Genomic DNA, 18,052 nt, shown 5'->3' on the forward strand with positions numbered 1-18,052 from the left:
AAACAAGCGTATGCAAAGGACCAACTAAGAGCTTGCCTTAACGTCAGCTATGGCTAGAGTTTAGCAATATTTGTGAGTAGTATCACTGCAACGAGTCTGTGCTCTGGCAGCACTTTCCATCCAAGGATCTGAAAGCACTTTGCAAACAGACCACAAATCTTTGTCCCATCCTTTGCAAATTATCCCCAGTTTACATGCAAGGAAACAGAGGGCCTTCAGATAGCAACTTCCCCAGAGCTCAGGTGTTACTGGCCTCATTTCCCAACCTTGTGCTTTAAAGATAGCACCATTCTTCCTTCCCAGAAGTATATCGCTTCTTGACATTTTAGGACAAGCTTTTGAATCCAAAGTAAGACTCCAAGCACTGCAGGTAGAAGGGCAGTGGACGGTCCCAGTCACTACCAGAAGCTGTTTCACTTCAACGATGCCTCTAATGAAAGAGGAGCCAGCCACCGTGCAACACGTTGCACCCATCCCCATGCCTTTTCAAGTTTGTCCAAAAACAGAATTAAGGGTAACATTAGCTGCAAAAGTATTTGAAAACAACTGTTCGATCTGCTGTCTTGCAAATTTAACTGCAACAGTAAACCATACGCACACTGTGTTTTACTTAGTAGAAATATTTCAAATAGAAATGTTCGTAAGATAAAAATACCTAGTGGAGCAATGAAGAGTTCAGGAAGTTTGCTGCTTTGTGCTAAGGAACAAATTTCCTGATAGTTTAGCAGCAAAAAGCAACAGCTAGGGCTTGAACAGGATTTAATTCTCAGCTGTAAATTCACATTTTGGTTCCACACACACTTCCTGAAAAAAAAACAGATTGACAGGTGTTGAGTTTGTTGTTTGTTTGGGTTTTTTTTCCTGTTGCTGAGTAATCACCATGGCTTCAACCCAAAACTGGTTTCAGCCTTTCTACCTGTTTCTAACATGAATATCATGTTTCTATGTTTCTAACATGAATAGCAAGTTAGACAGGCTCAGCTCATATGCTAGATCAAATGCAAGCACGTAAGAATCGCTGCTAAAAAAACCAGCTGGGAAGGTGGGTTTGAGCACAGTATTTAAATGCTCAGCTGCCTTCTCTTGTGCACGTTATGCTTCAAGTAGTTTTACTTTTTCTACCCTCCCAGTAAGAACTACAGTGATGCCCTATCTTCAGTTATCATAGGAAAGGAGATGAATCACCACAATCATAAGATACACCATTTACAGCTGCCAGTACAACAGCAGGTAAAATAAAGACAGAGAAGGCGGCTTGTTTTTCTTAAATAGGCATTTCTTCAATCCTTTCAATCCCCCAGGTGAAAAGGAAACCTAAGAAATTCTCCTTAAATAAAAGCTATGTACAAATTGCACACATTGCAAATGGAGCATTGAGATCAGTTACATGTTAAGATGTACAGTCTTCACTGATAACATCTCTCTTGCGATAAACATTGATAAACAGCATATGCTTTCTTCAGATGTGAGAACCCAGCACGACTGCAATATTATGTACACAGGGCTTGTTTGCCTTCTGCCTCCCGCAGCAGAGTCCCTCCAAACTCTGTTTTCGCTTCCTGTGCGTCGCGTCTCTCCTGCTCGGCAGATCACAAGAGAGCTGTCATTGCTGTCTGGCTTATTGGTTTTAGGCAGTCCCTGGGCGTTGAGTAACCCTCGCTCCCGAGGGCATTGGGCTGAGGTTTCTGGTAGTCCGTGCTGTAGCTCACGGAGGTCAGAACACCGTTAACTTTGGGTTTGTCGTAGTTTATGACACTCTGGGGTGTCTGATAGTCTCCGTTCTTGGTATCGGTCTTACACGAACTCGAGAAGCTGCCGGCAGAAAGGGATTGTTTCTGGGATGAGACAACAGGTACGTTGTAGCCGTTTTCAGAGGGGAAATTATTTTCTCTTGCTATGTGCCGCTCTATGATGGGGGTGGCGTATTCGGGCTCTTGGCTGGTCAGGGGCAGAGCGTATTCGTGCCGGTTAGCTCTGTGCGGACAGTGATAGTGATTTTCGAACTCTGAACTCCCCCTTCTTCCCTCGTCTTCAGTGTCCATGGGTCTAAAAGTAGATCCTTTCCGTGTTACCGTCCCAGTCCCGATCATGAGAGGCTGCTGATAATCTAAAAGGAAGCATGAACGGCTCAATAAGACACAGATGGATTATTTTATGTATTCAATACTTATGCATTTATAAGTATTTTATGTTGAAAAATGACTCGGTTATTGTATCAAACCTGTGGTTATCAGGGATGTGAGGAAGCCTTGCCCCAGCCTGTAACCTCCTTCAGCAAGTAAGCATTGCAGAACGTGGCAGAAGCTCTTCCACAGAGGAGCTCCAATATGCCACCCCTTTTCCTACTCCCTCCCTCCCTCCCTTTCCCCACCTACCCACCCAAATAAATCAATGTCATTTCTGGACTGTACTCAAAAGCCCTAAAAAAAGAGAGAAGTCAACAAAATATTAGCAATGAACTGGACATAGGACGTTGCATGAAGATACATAAATGAGCAGCTCTCCAAAACCAGTGTCCCACTTTCTTAAAATGCCCAGAGGATTCTTAAGCCAGCACTTGGTTGAGCTCGTTTATTTAAAAGGCACCTCACAGTAGCTGACTGACAAGAAGGATGAAGTTAGGCGGAACGGCAGCCAAGAAAGTCAAGGGAAGTGTGAAACGTGCTAAGCCGGCTCAGCACTGCTGCAGGCATGTGAGGGGGGACGAGCCGTGGGAGGAGAAGCGGGACCGGCACTGCTGGAGGAACCAGGCGGTCACCCTGGTCAAGAGGGATGGGAGGGACAGAGCTGGAGATGGGCAAACGGCCTGAAGCAGGAGCACGAGTGAGATGGAGGAGATGCAGCCTCAAGAAGCGCGCATTTGCACCTCTAGTCGAGGCCGACGCCAGGCTGCCGTGTAAGAAAGATCTGGACTAAAAAGGTTTTAAAAAAATCCAGTAAAATTCATCATTCTAACTTCCTTGCTTTGGTGCTAGTGACAATCATCTCTTACGGATACATATGGTGGCCTGAACAGCTCTAGTAAATGACACTGATAAAGTATCATGGTTTGACGCAGGCGCGAAGAAGTTAGCTCAGTTTCTGTGCTGGCATCGTGGTTCATCTGACATGAGCGTCAAATTCGATCCCATATGTCCCGTGAATCTTTTTGGCAGTTCCTGGCTGCTGCCCAAACTTCAGCATGTAGGGTGAAGGTGTTATGATATTTCACTAAGTAAGTGGTGCAGCTCTTCCCGGCGGCGCTGCCGCCATCCCCGGCAATCTCCCTCGCTCAGGATGAAGCATCTCGACTCGCTCCCGGCTGCCTTTGAGAACCAACAGGCAGCTGGGGATTTGAAGGGCGGGATTTTCGTGTAGCACATTAACCCCTATGTATGCTGCACACCTTCTGCAATTAAATTTTTGAATGGATGTTTCTGGGCTCCATTCACTTTTTTATTTCATGTTTCTTATTTTTAAGGAGACTATAGGTGAAATGCTAAGGCTGGGGAGCTGCCTGGCCAGACTGAGGGTTAAGGCTTCCCACACACGGCAGGAGGGGAGGATGGAGAGAGCAGAGGCTCCCCAGACACGGCTGGGGGAGCCATGTAACCACGATTTGTGAGCAACCTTTATTCACTCCCTTTCTGTCATGAAATAAAACTGCTTTATAGGTCTCTGCATATTTATATTGAAAGTTTCTCTAAAGGATTGAAACCGTCTTTGAAAGATATGCAGGGTAGCACCATATGGAATTACAGCAACCATCCATTTGTGTTTTAAATGTATTTCTCTGCCAAACGCATTGGAGAAATTCTAAGGAATTACTAAGGTCTGGAGGCTGGAAACAGCAAATTAATCTTTCTGGAAGATTGCTGATCACTGATCCCATAAAATGGCTGGTCTCACTAGCCTTTCCACAAAGACTAAACTAAGCAAAGATAAGATGTGCTAAGAGGATGAATTGAAAAACCGTCCCTTTGGGATGCAAATGGTACTGATGCGGGGATTTGCTCTATCCAAACAGTGACCTGGAGCCAAGGTCGCACAAGAGAGCAGCACTATGGTTGGTTTTTTCCTTCTCTCTCATCTATCTGCTTCCACTCCAGGGGCCCTCGTCTCCAAAATAGTTCAGGCACCAGGAAAGCTGCACAGAGATCTCAGCACAACTTCCAGCTGGGCATGAAATACGACTGCAAACCAACTAAGCAATTCTTCTATTTGCTCAGCAACAAGGGCCATTATATTTTGTTCCATTTCCAGAGGCATTTGTGTTTAAATAGAAACATGAAAATTAGTCAGCAAAGCCTAACTATCCTATCTGAGGCACATTCTTGCACTGCATCCATGCCTGACTGCCTTCCATGGTTACCTTCAGCTGTAACTATTTCAGAGTCAGGAAATCTTTCCTGAAAACTCCAAGAAAAAATTTCCAAAATAGTGTGGTTTTTTTTTTCCACTGATACAGTTAGCTGCTTAACTATACATCTGGGATGAACATAGATAAATCTGTTCCTGGGCCTCAGCTTGTGTGAGAGCTGGAGCTTGTAATACTGCTGGTCCGTCCCACTCCCTGTTACCTGCTCTGCATGCAGAGCAAAATGAAGGCATCGCAGGGGGAGCAGTTGTTACCTGCCATGTCACTGGTGACCAGATCTAGTTTTTGTGGTGTCTCCTTCTCGTTGTTATAGCTGATGGTGAATTCAGTTGACTGATGTCTGGTGAAGGGCTGCTTGATTTGTTTCCAAAAACCTATAGCATAGAAACAAAAATAGAAGGCTTATCAGCAAGTTAAATGCTTACAATCAGAAGACTTATCAGAAAGTTTAATTTTTAGTGTACTCTTTGCTGTCAATATATTGAATTAGTTAAAAAGCAAGACTAAAACGGGCTTGTAAAAAAAGCCCCCTAAATTTGGAGAGTGAAAGGGGAAAAGTGAATCATCAACTGGGATTTCCCAGTGAAAATGAAACTTTATAGAGGATTTTCTTGGCAAGAAGGGCTCAAACTCTGTAGGTGCCTGCACTGATGCCTTAGCAAAGTACATCAGTAAAATACCAACTTTAAATCAGTTACATGTTTTGCCATTGCTTATGTGGCAAAACAAAGCTTAAAATTTCTTTTTTTTCAGTAGACTAATATGGCTTCCATTTCCTTGATATCTGAGCACCCTCACTCATCAATTAATTTGTTCTCACAACATCCTTATGAGACAGAAAAGGAAAAATCCTCAGCGTCAGGCACTTGCCTGGAGCCTGTGACAGGAGGTCTGCAGAGAGCTGGGTTCCGATCCCAGCTTTTTCAGTCCCAAGCCTGGTTTACAAGGGCTTAGGAGCTTGATTTATGAAGCACACACTCAACAAATGAACTGACTAGGTAAGAGGCTATGTCCAGTTTCTTGGGATTTGTCCTCATTAGCAAGTGAGAAAGGATTATGATGTGACCTTGAAAAATCCTATTAGCAAATATGATGTTAAGTACAAATTAATTCTCTAATGAGGGCAAGCTGCAATGGGTAACAGCATTCTTTTCACTGACGTCAGCACCTGCTGAGGGATGAAATTTCAGAGCTGAACTATTGCAAGGCACTTGTCAAGAGACACATGAATTGCTTAGTGGTTTCTTTTTTTATGGAAAGCTGAGATTCAGAAGGATATTCTGAATAAATGAAAAGAAAAAAGAATAAATGAAAAAATTAAAGGAAAAACATCTAAACCCCAACTTCCAAGCTGACGGGACTCCCCACTCTAGAAAGCGTTATTGAGCAAGACAAAGAATATACTTCACCGGGGTTTTGCAGGCATCTCCGAAAGCAGTCCTCAAGCCAATCCCCTATTCAGATTTCACACATGAAGTACAATTCAGTATTGTTAGGCTTTATAAATATAGTCCCAACCCGGGAGGGCAGTGAGATGGAAGTATTAAAGCCATAAAAAAATTATTACCCCTTGCTCTCTTGGAGAAAGGCAATCGCCTCTGCTGTGGGGAAAAGGAAAGCAACAATTTTCTGCAAAATAGGTATTTTGGAGGAGGGAAGGAAAGGGAGGGCACCTGGGAGCACTGTTACATCTAATTTATGTGCTTTGTATAATCGATCTTTTGCTAATTGCCTTTCTGTCATAGAAACCAAATTGCATTGTTTCTCAAGGCACTGTGCTAGGATGACACAAGTGGGACTATCGTTTGCCGTTTCCCTTGTATGAAGAGGTGAATTTGAATGACGAAATGTGGATGCCATTTCATAAGCATTTCATGCTTAGTTGCATAAACCCCTTCCCGTTGGCCCAATGGACAGGGCAGGACAAAGTGCATGATTCTCCACTAACCTGATTTCTGAGCACCGGATAATCCGTAAGAAAGTCCTTTGGCTTCTCGCCTGTGAGGAGAGGAAAGCATTTATAAACATCTGCACTCACAGCATTTCAGCTTCATGCCTTAGCCCCAGCAGAGAGAGCCTTTGTGTTCAGCGGCTGAGGACAACGCTTCACTTTGAGTTCCTGGAGGCTGGTGTTTACTAGAACATGAGGCATGCAACCCAGGGTTTTGACATTTTGTTTTTCCCCATCTGTATGCAAGTTGTGAGTGCTGGTGTTCAAATTTCTTGCGTCTGGCACTCACTGATTTCATGTGTCCATGTCTGTATTTGTCACTCCAGGTTATGTCTTGGGTCTGCTCTTCTGAATTCTTTGGCTAGTTTATGGATTTAGTGGGAAGCCAGGGTAGAGCTGGATACCACTAGTGATGAAGCAATATCACCAAAGCATTGCTTATATTTCCCAATCCCCATCTGCTGACGGAAGCATTTCCCTGCTCCTCATGCAAGGGCAGGTTCACATGAATGGACATCTAGCAGGAACCACCGGTAGCAGGGCTTTTTCCACTCCTCTGACTTGTGAAATGAAGTGGCTTAGTTTTAGCTGCTTACCAGTGTATGCCTGCAACTCCTTACAGCTGGGGTCTCCTTTCAGCCCACTAGGTTAAGAGCTCTAACTTAAGGGACTGATAAGCAGAAACACAACAGGAGGGAAATGAAAGAAAATGATCCAGGTAGATAGCTCAAATCCTTCCTTCACTGAATTTTTGCTTGCTTTGGTGTGGAAACTATTCTGTCTTCAGTTGCTTTACACCTTAGTATTTGTGGGTGTATGTAGGCTGAAGAGAACAGCCTACATTGGTCTGTCAATTGGGGTGTGCAGTTCTGACCTCCTTCACCTTCGTCCCCTCCACTGACTAGGGGAGACATACACTGAGAAATACAATTTACAAAGACATGACATGAGTTCTACTTAAAAGGAAGACTGCCAAACAGTATCAGTTTCCAGCTCCCTGGAGAAGAGGCTCTGGAAGAGGGCATGTAGTTGGACGTGCTAGCTAGGTAACCACAAATGCCTCCTACGACAGAAGACAGTATCTTACTTTCTTAGGGCTGTGCAGATACAAATTCCAGAGAACAGGAACAGACACAGCACGATGAGGACGGGGACAACTATAGCTGTAAGCTTTAAGCCTGCATGAGGGGGAAAAAAAAAAGATAAAATTAAAAAGGCAAATTACTCTGAGGCTAATAATTTTTACTACAGAGAATACAGCAAAAAGCAGATAATCTTGCAGGAACACTCCTTGCAAGAGAGCATGAAAATATAAATTTATAAAACTGCAAGACTGGTCCTCAGCTGTGCTTGGTTGCCATGTACCTATGTGGAACAGTGTTGAGATGAGACAGTTAAATATACTTTCTCAAGGCTGACACTTGGCTTAATATCTATATGCACCCTTACAAAGAGCAGTTCTTTCTTATTACACACTAGGTAACTTTTAAAAAGCCACTTACAGCAACTCTGCTTTCAGTTGCTTATAAAACTGTCAAATGAAGCTGCAATTTTACATGCTGAGTACCTGGCTCATGCTGAACTGGTTGAAACATTTCAGTCAAAACAGTTAAAAGATTTCCAGGAGTGGAGCTAGGGAAAAACCTGTTTAGCCGCTGTTAAATTCCAACACAACATGGTTTAGAGCAGGGATTTGGAAATTAGCAGTGGGGTGGCTCTTGTGTCAGGAGTGTGCCTTTCGCTATTCCTACAGACACTTACCAGGCTGTGAGAATAAGGTAGTACATGTGTCCCCAGGGTATTTACAATTTAGCAGATGAAATCTCAGTAGATTTCATTTTCAGTGAACATGGATACAATTTACCCACACCACTGCACAGATGAACTGAGTTTGCTCTTGGCAAGAGCAATGCGTTTTCAGAAGAGCTTTTTTTTTCTTACAGTGATTGCTTCTTACAACCATTTTTTTTACAGAGATATTCCTACAACTATCAGCTACCTAATGGGTAGCGGTGTTTGGTGTGGTGGGCCTGGTAATTCCTGCCTGGCTATGGGTCCACCAAACAGTCAGTATAAGCAACAAATTTTGTTTCCTTGCTTTTTAAGATCTAAGAAATTAGCTCCACAACATTAAAGGATGAAGATTGCATATTTGGGAAGAAGTAAGGTTTGCTGAGCCCCCCGTGAACACAGGCATTATGAAAAAGTGTTTAATTACCCAACCATGCACTACTGTATGTTGCTTATGGCTGGGGACCTGCTCTGGGAGGAGTCAGGGTTGTGTAGAGAGAAGGTAACATTTTTGTGAGACTACTGCCTCATGTATCACAAAAATTATAAAATATAGGATGAGGGCGAGGAAGAGCTCCTCCAAACAATGCTGCTGAGTGCTCAGTATAGTCCCTTGAGCCACCGACCAAGCATGGCAAATAAACCAGTATGACAGGGAAACTGAAGCCTGATGTTTCACACATCAAGCAAAACTAAGGCTTTCAATCTCTCTCTATGCCTTAAGACAAAAAGAACCTATGCTCCTCCCTCTTCTCTCTGTCATTAACCTTTAATAACATCTGAAGGGAAAATAAGTGTTTTGATTTGTGAGAAAGTTTGAAGTTCACTCAAGCTGGGCTGAAGACATGATGCATCCTAGAGAAAATGCAGCGCTAGATAGTGTTACCCAAGTTAGTTTCTTCTGATGGGATGGGCTCCGTAACGGTCCTGTCGTCTTTTCCAAGGGAGGTTTCTGTGCTCTGACTTGGTTTCTGCCACATGGAATGCGTAAATGAACTATTAGCTGCAAAAGAGAAGGGGGCATCAGCGGCATTGTGGTAGCACAGGGGGGCTTGGGAGGCACCATGCCTGGGGAGCACCGCTTACCCCATACCTTGCATTATTCGACAACCCATCAGCTCGAGCTTCAATGCTATTCTTTGGTTCCAAGTTTGAGGGATAATTCGCACGTAACGGGCCACTATCGGAGGGATGAAGTTATTGCGTACTATGTCACCAGAGTTGGAGTTGCCTTGGAATACCTGCAACGAAATGTAAGCACGTTGATTGCACTGTTTTAAGTGTCTCTTTCTTCAAAGTGCTCCTGACATCCAACTTCAAAGATTTTCATTATCCTAAAACTAATATATTGATAATCTGGGATGCAGCCACAAGATTTTTTGAATTGAGAGTTCTGGAAAGAAATAATCTTTTTAGTTCTGACAGATGATCACATTTTTCTGTTAGCTCGGAGAAGAAAGATTATCACTCTGTTTCAATTCTGTGTAATTTCTAGTTAATGTATGCTGGTATAATGCTATCATTTTTTATTTAGTAGCACTGCAGCACCTTTCCTTGGGCAACAGGGGATAAAAATGTAAAAAGAAAGAACTGAAGTGAAATATTTCTAGACATTTTAATAAAATGGTCAGTTTTCTGTATCATCTTGAAGAGTGAGTCTTAGTTGTGTCTCCTTTTCCCTGCACTTATACAGTATTTCCCAAAATCAGCTCAGCCCGTGTGCAGAACAGTAGTCCTTGCAAAATTAGGTCTTGGAGATGCTTCAGCATGAGCTAGGAAAACTGAAAAGCCTGATGAGATAGGGAAAATAAAATGCCAGGCCACATGGGTTTCTGATGGGACAGGTTTTGTCACGCACTTTAGCTGAAACTAAGATCATATGTAAGATTTTCATAAGATTATTTGTATATAACAAGTCATGGTGGAAAGCTGCAAACCTGCAGATTTTAAATAGCTAGGCTTCGCAGTTCAGCCACTACTAGGTTGATTTGTCACTTTTTGGGCCAACACCCCCTCAGTTTAACATTTAAAAGATATTAAACCAGTTAACGTTGTGCAGCGAAATTCCTTGCCATACAAGCTAGGAAAATCAGAGCTAGTAGGAAACCTCTCTACAGCTCTACCAAGTTTTTAAGGACTGAGGACCAGGTAGAGCCTTATCCTGAGGCAAGCTGAGCTCCCTCAGAAATGACATGTAAAAGTCTGACTTTGAACACTGTGGATGGGAGGGGGTCTTTGGGAGTTTTTTTGTGTTTGAAAGGAAACATGAGGTTTTCAGGGGAAAATGTTATCAGACAAACCTCTGCAGCACATCCTTTGTCTGCAGGAACTAGTTGCACTGCTTTTATCTGTTCATTGTTAAAGTCACTCAGAGTCTGTGAAAGCTGTTGTGTGGACAGGTATTTTGGTGTAAGAGCATTTACTTTACGTTCAGTTACATTAGTTCCTAACAGACGTAGGCTGTGCCCACAGACTTGTGTCAGAAGAGTTGTGAGGGATGGGGAGGGTGCAGTTCCTGGTGACCGTAACACAGCCGTAACACAGCCCAAGCAGAAGCTGGGTCCACAGGCACAGCTCTGCCAGCAGCGCTGTGCTTCCACCCAAGTTGGTTGTTTTGCTTGTGGATGGGGTGGGTTGACCATCCCAGCGTATCTGAAGCTGAATCTCAGCTCTGCTGGTGCTGTACTGACCAATGCTTCTGCACTGGTACAGCATTCCTAGCACGGGCAAGCGCTGAGCTGGGCTAAAGACTTGCCCAGACAGCCTGATGTACAGCTTTAATTACACCGTGTTTTTTATTAAAAGAAGGATACGCACATACACATGCCTCCCTGTGTGTGTCTCACAACTTCAGCAAGCCCTGGATAACTTCCTTGTTTCGACAAGCTCACTATCTGCTCCATGGCTATAAATTACACTGGGGAAGATAACCCAAGTCTAGACAAGTCTGAAACCCCTAATCTTTCTTGACAGTGAAAGCCTGCCCTTCAATGTCAATGCAGCATACACATTATTGCTCTGTGTTTTCCTATCCTTCCACTTGTCCTTACCTTTTCTTCATTGCTCAGAATCCCTTTGTACGTTCTCCATTTTGAGTTGTTATTTTTGTAGTTCATTGTAAATGTCTTTACGTAAAAGTTGAAATTCAGTGTCGTGGATCCAGAACCAGTGGTCTTAATCCCTTTTAGCAAAATGCAAAATACATTTTCATTTGTTAGGTGTCTGTTTTAAAGGAACATTTTCAAATGCAAACACAGAAGCCAAAAGAATTTTGAGAACTTTGCCTTCAAAGTCTTAATTTATTTTTCAAACTATGTTGGAATTGAATTTAAAAGTTGGGTGAAGAATGGAAATCAGTTTGAAATTGTGAATTTAGAGCAATGGAATTTTAACAGAGCCCGAATTAATGACTCCAGAAATGGTAATTGCTTTTTGATATTATGGTCCGTATCATCAGTCTTTACATCTTTAGCAGCAACTGTCATTTACATTTTTACAACTAAACCAGGAGTTGGAAACAGGAATTTCTTTCACCTGGGCTATTACTTGAAAGGCTATGACTTTAATGTTTCTTATTGATTCCAGAACTGCACCATTAATAGGTCCCAAGCAATCATTTATCATCCATCCAGACTCTACTGGTCCCTGTGTAAGTATTTTGTTCTGAGCCTAACAACATGTTTACAGATCAGGTATGCATGAAAGTTGAGTTCAATCCTGTATCCCTATAGGACGACCAGTGTTGTAAATAGCCATGATTTTTTAAATAGGAAAATAATATTCCTCAAATCAGAACATTTCATTACATTTAATGAAAGAAACATTGCATTAGTGCATTATTAGCTTTTCAGCTGCATTCTTGGAGTTTCTTCTCCAGCTGAAATCCCAGATCCTAATAACCAGACAGTGACATACCTGTTATTCTCTTCTTCTCTCCCAGGTCTATCTCCAACCATTCACGGCTGCTGCTGTGGTTAGAGGCCCATGCCAATCCTGGGACTTGAAGCCAAGCCTTGTCAGGAGACCACTGGAATAGTTGCCCAAATTCGTTGGTCTCCTCCCAGTAGGAAGATGCAGTAACCTGGCTCTTGGAGAGGAATCCCTCTTCCAGACTGAGAGATTTGTTGCAGCCTAGAAGTCCCCCCACAGACAGGCAGAAGGAGTTATTTTGCGTTTTCACAGCATATTTTTATATTAGGCTAGCAACATATGAAAACCACCCACAACAGCAAAGTCAGATGTTGCTTAATCTAGTGCTAGCCTGGTGGTATCCATGAGCTGTGGTGTTTGCCAGTCAATTTGTAGTGGATGATCCAGTACCAGAGTGCTGCGGTCCCTTTCCTTTACCAATTTAACTCCTACAGACATGACACCTTCTGACTACATCTGCTATTTTTGCCATTTTGTTTTTTAATCTCTGCAGTTTTGTCTCATTTCTGTGAAGACTTCTTATATTTTTAAATTTTCCTTCTGAAACATAATATTTATGTTTAGAGATTGGCATTAACTAATTATGCTGTACAAAACATTTCTCAGATGAAGGCACTATACTGAAAGGAACGCTCTACTGTAAATATTTCATAATTCTCACCTGCAATTAGGGCTAGGAAAGTTACTCATTAGAGAAGCTCCTTGATGCTGCTGCCAAGAGGTGATATCATGAAGATAATAGCTGCAGGTAAGTACTACAAACTCCACTAAATAACCCGCAAAATTTCTGCACATCAAGGTTCTTCAGAGAAAACAGGCCAGTGGAATAAGGTTTCAATTAAGTTAAAAATAATTCCCTGGCAGTTTCAAAGGCCTATACATGCTCTACAGTTTTCAGTGGAATAGTAAATGATTTTATCTCAGATGACTGAAATATAATTCAAATGAACGAGCACGAACTTTTCCCCCCTCTTCGCTATGTTTTATGCAAATGAACAGCTTGACAGATTAAAGACACTTTTGCATCTTGGAAAGTCATAAACAAAACCTCATTCTCTATCAGTGCAGTGTAAATATATTTTCATTCCTCTCTGTGTTTTCATTCTCTTCTTGTATAATGAAGATGGAATTTATAAATGTCTGAAGAAAAACTGCTTTCATTTTCTGCCATCTAAAGTACATAAAAATGGGATTATCTAATTGCCATTTTTCATATGCTGGCACAGAAATGTAACAGCAGAATACTATTTCTGTTTCTCGTCTATGTGCGTATGACCTGCTCCTATTCTGTGTTTTTTTTCTAGCTCACTTCACATCTCTTCAAGTTTTTTATTCAGCTTGCCAATTTTTAAAAATTGCTGTCCTAAAGTATCCTTCCTAGACACAGCCTGACATTCTCCTGATTAATTTTCAAAACTTTAAAGAAAATAATACTTAAATAAAAAAGTAAAATTTTAGTAGCTAAAAATAAAGCCATTATTCTTACCATTTGAAGTAAATATAAACCGCTTATCCGACAGCGAACCACTGTAAGAAAAGAAAAAGGTAATTCAGCCTTTCGGGAGGCGGTCATGGGAACGCTGAGGTACAGTTTCAGAATCACTGTTTATCTAGCAAAATATCTCTGGCCAGATAGCCGCTTACTGTGCCGGCTGGTTACCGACCACAGTAAGAGCACTCTTGTGCATCTCACCGTGACTGAATTCAGATCAATTTTTTGAGCATTCATTATGCTTTAAGGTGACTCCCCGTCCCATCAGCTTGTTACTCTTGCTGCACAGGCCCTGCACAGGGCCTGTACCGCTGTGGGAAAGCTTTCCCCTTCTGCTCCTCACACCAGCAACATGAGAGCATTCGCAAGAGCCAGGAATGGGAAAGCTAACAGGGCCTGGAGCTACGGGTGCTGCACTGCTCCAGCAACCGCCCCAGGTCTCTCCTTACCTACAGTAGCTTAAATTAGAGCAACTTCACTGAAATCAAGGACTTTCTATTAGTCTAAATTCACATCTAGTTTGAAGAAAATACAGCCTCAAGCACCATGAAAGAATTATGACTGTCCTGGTTTGGACTAGGATAGAACCAATTTTCCTTTCAGTGATTTTTTCCTTTCAGCTAAGTCTATTCTAAGTAACTGCACGTTCTGAAGCTAACTACATGTTTTTCAGACAGCGTCTGCTTCTAGGATTGATAACGCTTGAAGTTTATAGTTATTACTGAGGTAACAGTGGGAATGGTATACAGAAAGGCTCTTGCTTGTACTTATTCCTGTAGAAACCAAGGTCACTGCTAAGTTTCTTACGGTCCACAAGTGAAAGGCCATGAAAGAGTCACACTGGCGGGGAGGAGCGGATAGGACAGGTGACCCAAAATTGACTAGTGAAGTATTGCATTCCATACACACCATTCTCAGTTCAAAGTTGAGGGAACATGAGGGTCGCCCTCTCTTCTTCTATGGCCGGCATCCAAAGAGGACTCTGTCTATTTTTCTCCTGCCCCTGATCCCGATCTGTGCATCCCTGAATCCAGTTCCTATCCGTCACTGAGCCCAGCCTGGGCCTTCCCGGAGCCTGCCCTGCAGTGCCGGTGGTGACGTGACTGACATCGGGGGAGCTCGATCTTGGTTTTGTACATATTTATATATATTTAATTATGTCCATTATTATTATTATACTCTTTTTTCATTGTTATAGTTTATTAAAAGTCTTTTAACTTTCCAACTCATAAGTCTCTCTCCCTTTTCTCTTTTCCTTCCTCTTCTGAGGGAAATAAAGGGTTAATACAGAGCATCTGCCATCCATTTAATAGCCAACCCAGCTTTCAACCTTGATGGTGACTAAACCACATCAGCTCTGACCATTCCTACTTGGGCTACAGGTGTATTGCAGAGAAACTGAATGAAAACTACCCCTTGTTTTAATCTGGGTGGGAACTGGTTCTGTTATAACCATGACCAACAGCTCCCATCAGGAATGGTTCTTTTTGCTTCATTAACAGGACCACATCTATGGCTCCTCTTTTCTTCCTCCTTCTGACATGGGCTGCTTTGCTTCAGGAGAAAAGCCATTTCTTGGGCCACTCCACCCAACCCTGCACAATGGAGGACAAGATGAAATCACCACTGAAAGGGAAAGCTGTGCTTTCCTTGGCCTCCCATGGAGCTACTTTCTGATTTCCAATGAGATGCCCCTGAGGTGCTTTCCCAAAAGTGATGACTGTGACTGGATGCCTAATAAAAGCCTGGGTTTGAATGTGAAATTAGTTTGGATTTCTTGAAAATCTGACCCCTTCAACGTCACTCCGATTAGCTGCATGCATCACTTGCCCCTTTTGAGAAGCCTTGGCTAGCGTGACTGAGCAGTAAAACAACTTCTACACTTAAGCATCAAGACAGCTCCTTTTCAGGCTGCCCTTTGTTGTTGGCCAGGAAAATTTCCCCTGAGGTACCGTCTGTGGGCTAACAGCGGTGTGCACAGCTGTATGTTTTGAGAGCGCTGCAGACAGGGACTAGGAAAGTGGTCCCATGTCGAGGTCAATAAGAACACTGCCTCTTTTTGTCACTGAGGGAAAACTAATGACTACAGGCAAACGAAGCCCTTCAGAGATGACGGAGAGCACTGGAAGGGAGCTGATTTATTTTGGCATGTAGGCGGTAGAGTAGCTAGAAGGAGAAACTCAAGTTCTCCCTCCCACATCTTCCCCCCAGGCTATCCTCAGAGGCGATCAGATGTGCTCTGCTCGATTCAAACCAGTTTGACGTTACAGCCAAAACAATTTTTGCTTTCTTAGTGAATGCAAAGCAATCCATTTCAAGAGAAAAGAAGAAAATAAACATCTATGGTGATCAGTAAAACCTACCCAAAACAGAAATCACAGCACTCCTTGAATACTTATTTATGAGATGAAGCTTTCTAATAAAAAAGTCACCCAGATCCCTTCCAAACAGAGGGCTGCAATTTTAGCAAAGGAAGGCAGGAGGTTAGCATTAATAAGGTCTATAAAGCTATGAAATCAAGCTGAAATATTTCTGCTGTAATTCTGCAAGTCACTGAAGAGGACAAACTAATTCACTAAGTGGTAATTCATCAGTTTCCTAACGTGACAGGTGGCATTTGTCACACAAATTTCACTTTGTCGTTTAAGGGATGGTATCACCCCATGCTCCTTATTTTCCTGACCACCTTCAGGATCCTGCCTTGCCATCAGTACTGGTGGCAGGGCTGCACGGGAGACCTGTGCCGGTAGCTCTGCAAAAAAAGGATGCTGCTTCCCATAATAAAATTCTGTTACCATCATTTTTTTTTTTTCCCAGAGTCAGTCTCAAGCAACCTTTTTATAAGCAGTGCAGGTTAACCCCGAATCTCTTCTTTCATAATTCACAAGCACGCGGTCTCTTGCATTTTCGAGGACAAATGATTTCACATGCACAGATGTACGGTCACAGGCCAGCTCACACGACAAAGTTAAACCCCCCATACCGTACTGGGGTATCAGAACTGCCCAATAAATCCAGCCACTTGATCTTCATTATAGCATTTGTGGGTGCAGGTCCACGCATGGATCATGAGAAGTGAAAACCTCACAGATACTGGAGCATAACAATTGCATTGAAAAATGGAGTCAGGGAGGCCAAGGTCAGCTCTTGAGGGCTGGTTAGCGGGTGAGCCCTAACTCCGTCACATTACAACGCCGATATTTAACAGCTCGATGCACTCCAGCAGCAGCTTTTGATGAGGTCAATTTTGGCTTAAGTCACTAAATAATTTAAATCTCTAATACTGAAATCCACTGTAAATAAGATTTTAAAAACTTGAGTAAGCTTTTATTTAAAGGCATCTTAAAAGCTCTTAAAACACTGCTGTCCAAGCACCAATTTTTTCTTGCTGGCACTGGCTGCTCCGCAGGAATTTCTTGCAGCATGTAGGTATCCCAAGGACAAGGAAGCCATGCAGTTTTGGAAATACATCTTACAAAAGCCTTTTTAGAGCATTTTCTTACTAAATAGGCCTACTTTGTTTCTAGGAAATTTTTTCATGTTTTGAAATAAAAGAATTTCCTTGCATCCTCCAATTTCCCTCTCCTGGGATAATGGGCTCACATGAGCAGCTCATCTGCTCCCAGGACTGTCCCAGCTGCCAGGAGCAGCAGAAGCATCCTGGGAAGCGCTCTGCTCACACTCCCATTTTTCTCAAAATCCGTGCCATCTAGTTTTCAGGCATTCGACACAGTATGAGCCCGTTTACCCATGGCTCCCTGTATAATCTGTAGAAAGCAAAGGTCATCTCTTCAGGGCAATTCAGTCCCTTTGAGATGTGCATCATGCTGGAGGAGTGCCTCTGTCTGCCCCGGTATGCAGGAGGGCTAAGGGGGCTCCACTCCTCCTTAGGGGGCTCTCTCAGGGGCCTCACATTAAATGGGCTAAATCCAAGACCTGGAGGCTGGCTTCAGCTTGGAAGCACACGTTTCAGCTCTCCTTCAAGCAAATGGGAGTTTTCCCACTTGATGTAATAGAGACAAGTTTGCATCTCTGTGGGTACTTCTATTACTCAAGTGAAATATATAGGATATTTTGTGAATAGCAACACTAAAAGGATGCTTGGCAGTTAAGGTGGCAGGTTAATTATGGAAACAGTGTTTTTCCCCAGCACGTGTACATTTGCTCTCTTTTACTCTTCATTCGTTGCCCACTAACTCCTGTACTGTGAAAAAAATACAAATGGGAATCCAAGCTGCCTTTCATTATAACATTTTATGCACTACTGTATGAGTTACTCCTTCTGGGATTCTCAAGGATCATGAACATATGAACGTATGTAAATGGTTCTGTAACATCTTTAGTTAAGGTACAAAGTGTTTAATTTAGGGTTTCATTAAGCTGGCATGTGTGATGGAAAGAATTTGTATTATTTGTTTTATGGAAGGGCTTGGTGCCTGAGCTGAGCTCTCAGTGCATCTTTGCTCGAGCCAAATTTATATTAATTTTCCACTAGTGGTCTACATGCTACCCAGCTTTGTATACTCCAGTG

The 18,052-nt window shown here is 42.7% G+C and overlaps 1 protein-coding gene across 1 annotated transcript in view; it reads right to left on the minus strand.

The window, feature by feature from the left end:
- Positions 1–1,099: 1,099 nt before the first annotated feature.
- DCBLD1 (discoidin, CUB and LCCL domain containing 1) overlaps positions 1,100–18,052 on the minus strand; it is a 48,124-nt gene continuing 31,171 nt past the window's right edge. Inside the window, 9 exon segments of the mRNA XM_068407855.1 lie at positions 1,100–2,107; positions 4,612–4,731; positions 6,306–6,355; positions 7,396–7,486; positions 8,986–9,102; positions 9,193–9,340; positions 11,150–11,280; positions 12,015–12,230; positions 13,516–13,556. Coding sequence (XP_068263956.1) covers positions 1,590–2,107; positions 4,612–4,731; positions 6,306–6,355; positions 7,396–7,486; positions 8,986–9,102; positions 9,193–9,340; positions 11,150–11,280; positions 12,015–12,230; positions 13,516–13,556 — 1,432 coding nt within the window. The 3' untranslated portion in view covers positions 1,100–1,589.

This window comes from Nyctibius grandis, chromosome 1, assembly GCF_013368605.1.
Source record: "Nyctibius grandis isolate bNycGra1 chromosome 1, bNycGra1.pri, whole genome shotgun sequence".
Taxonomy (NCBI): domain Eukaryota; kingdom Metazoa; phylum Chordata; class Aves; order Nyctibiiformes; family Nyctibiidae; genus Nyctibius; species Nyctibius grandis.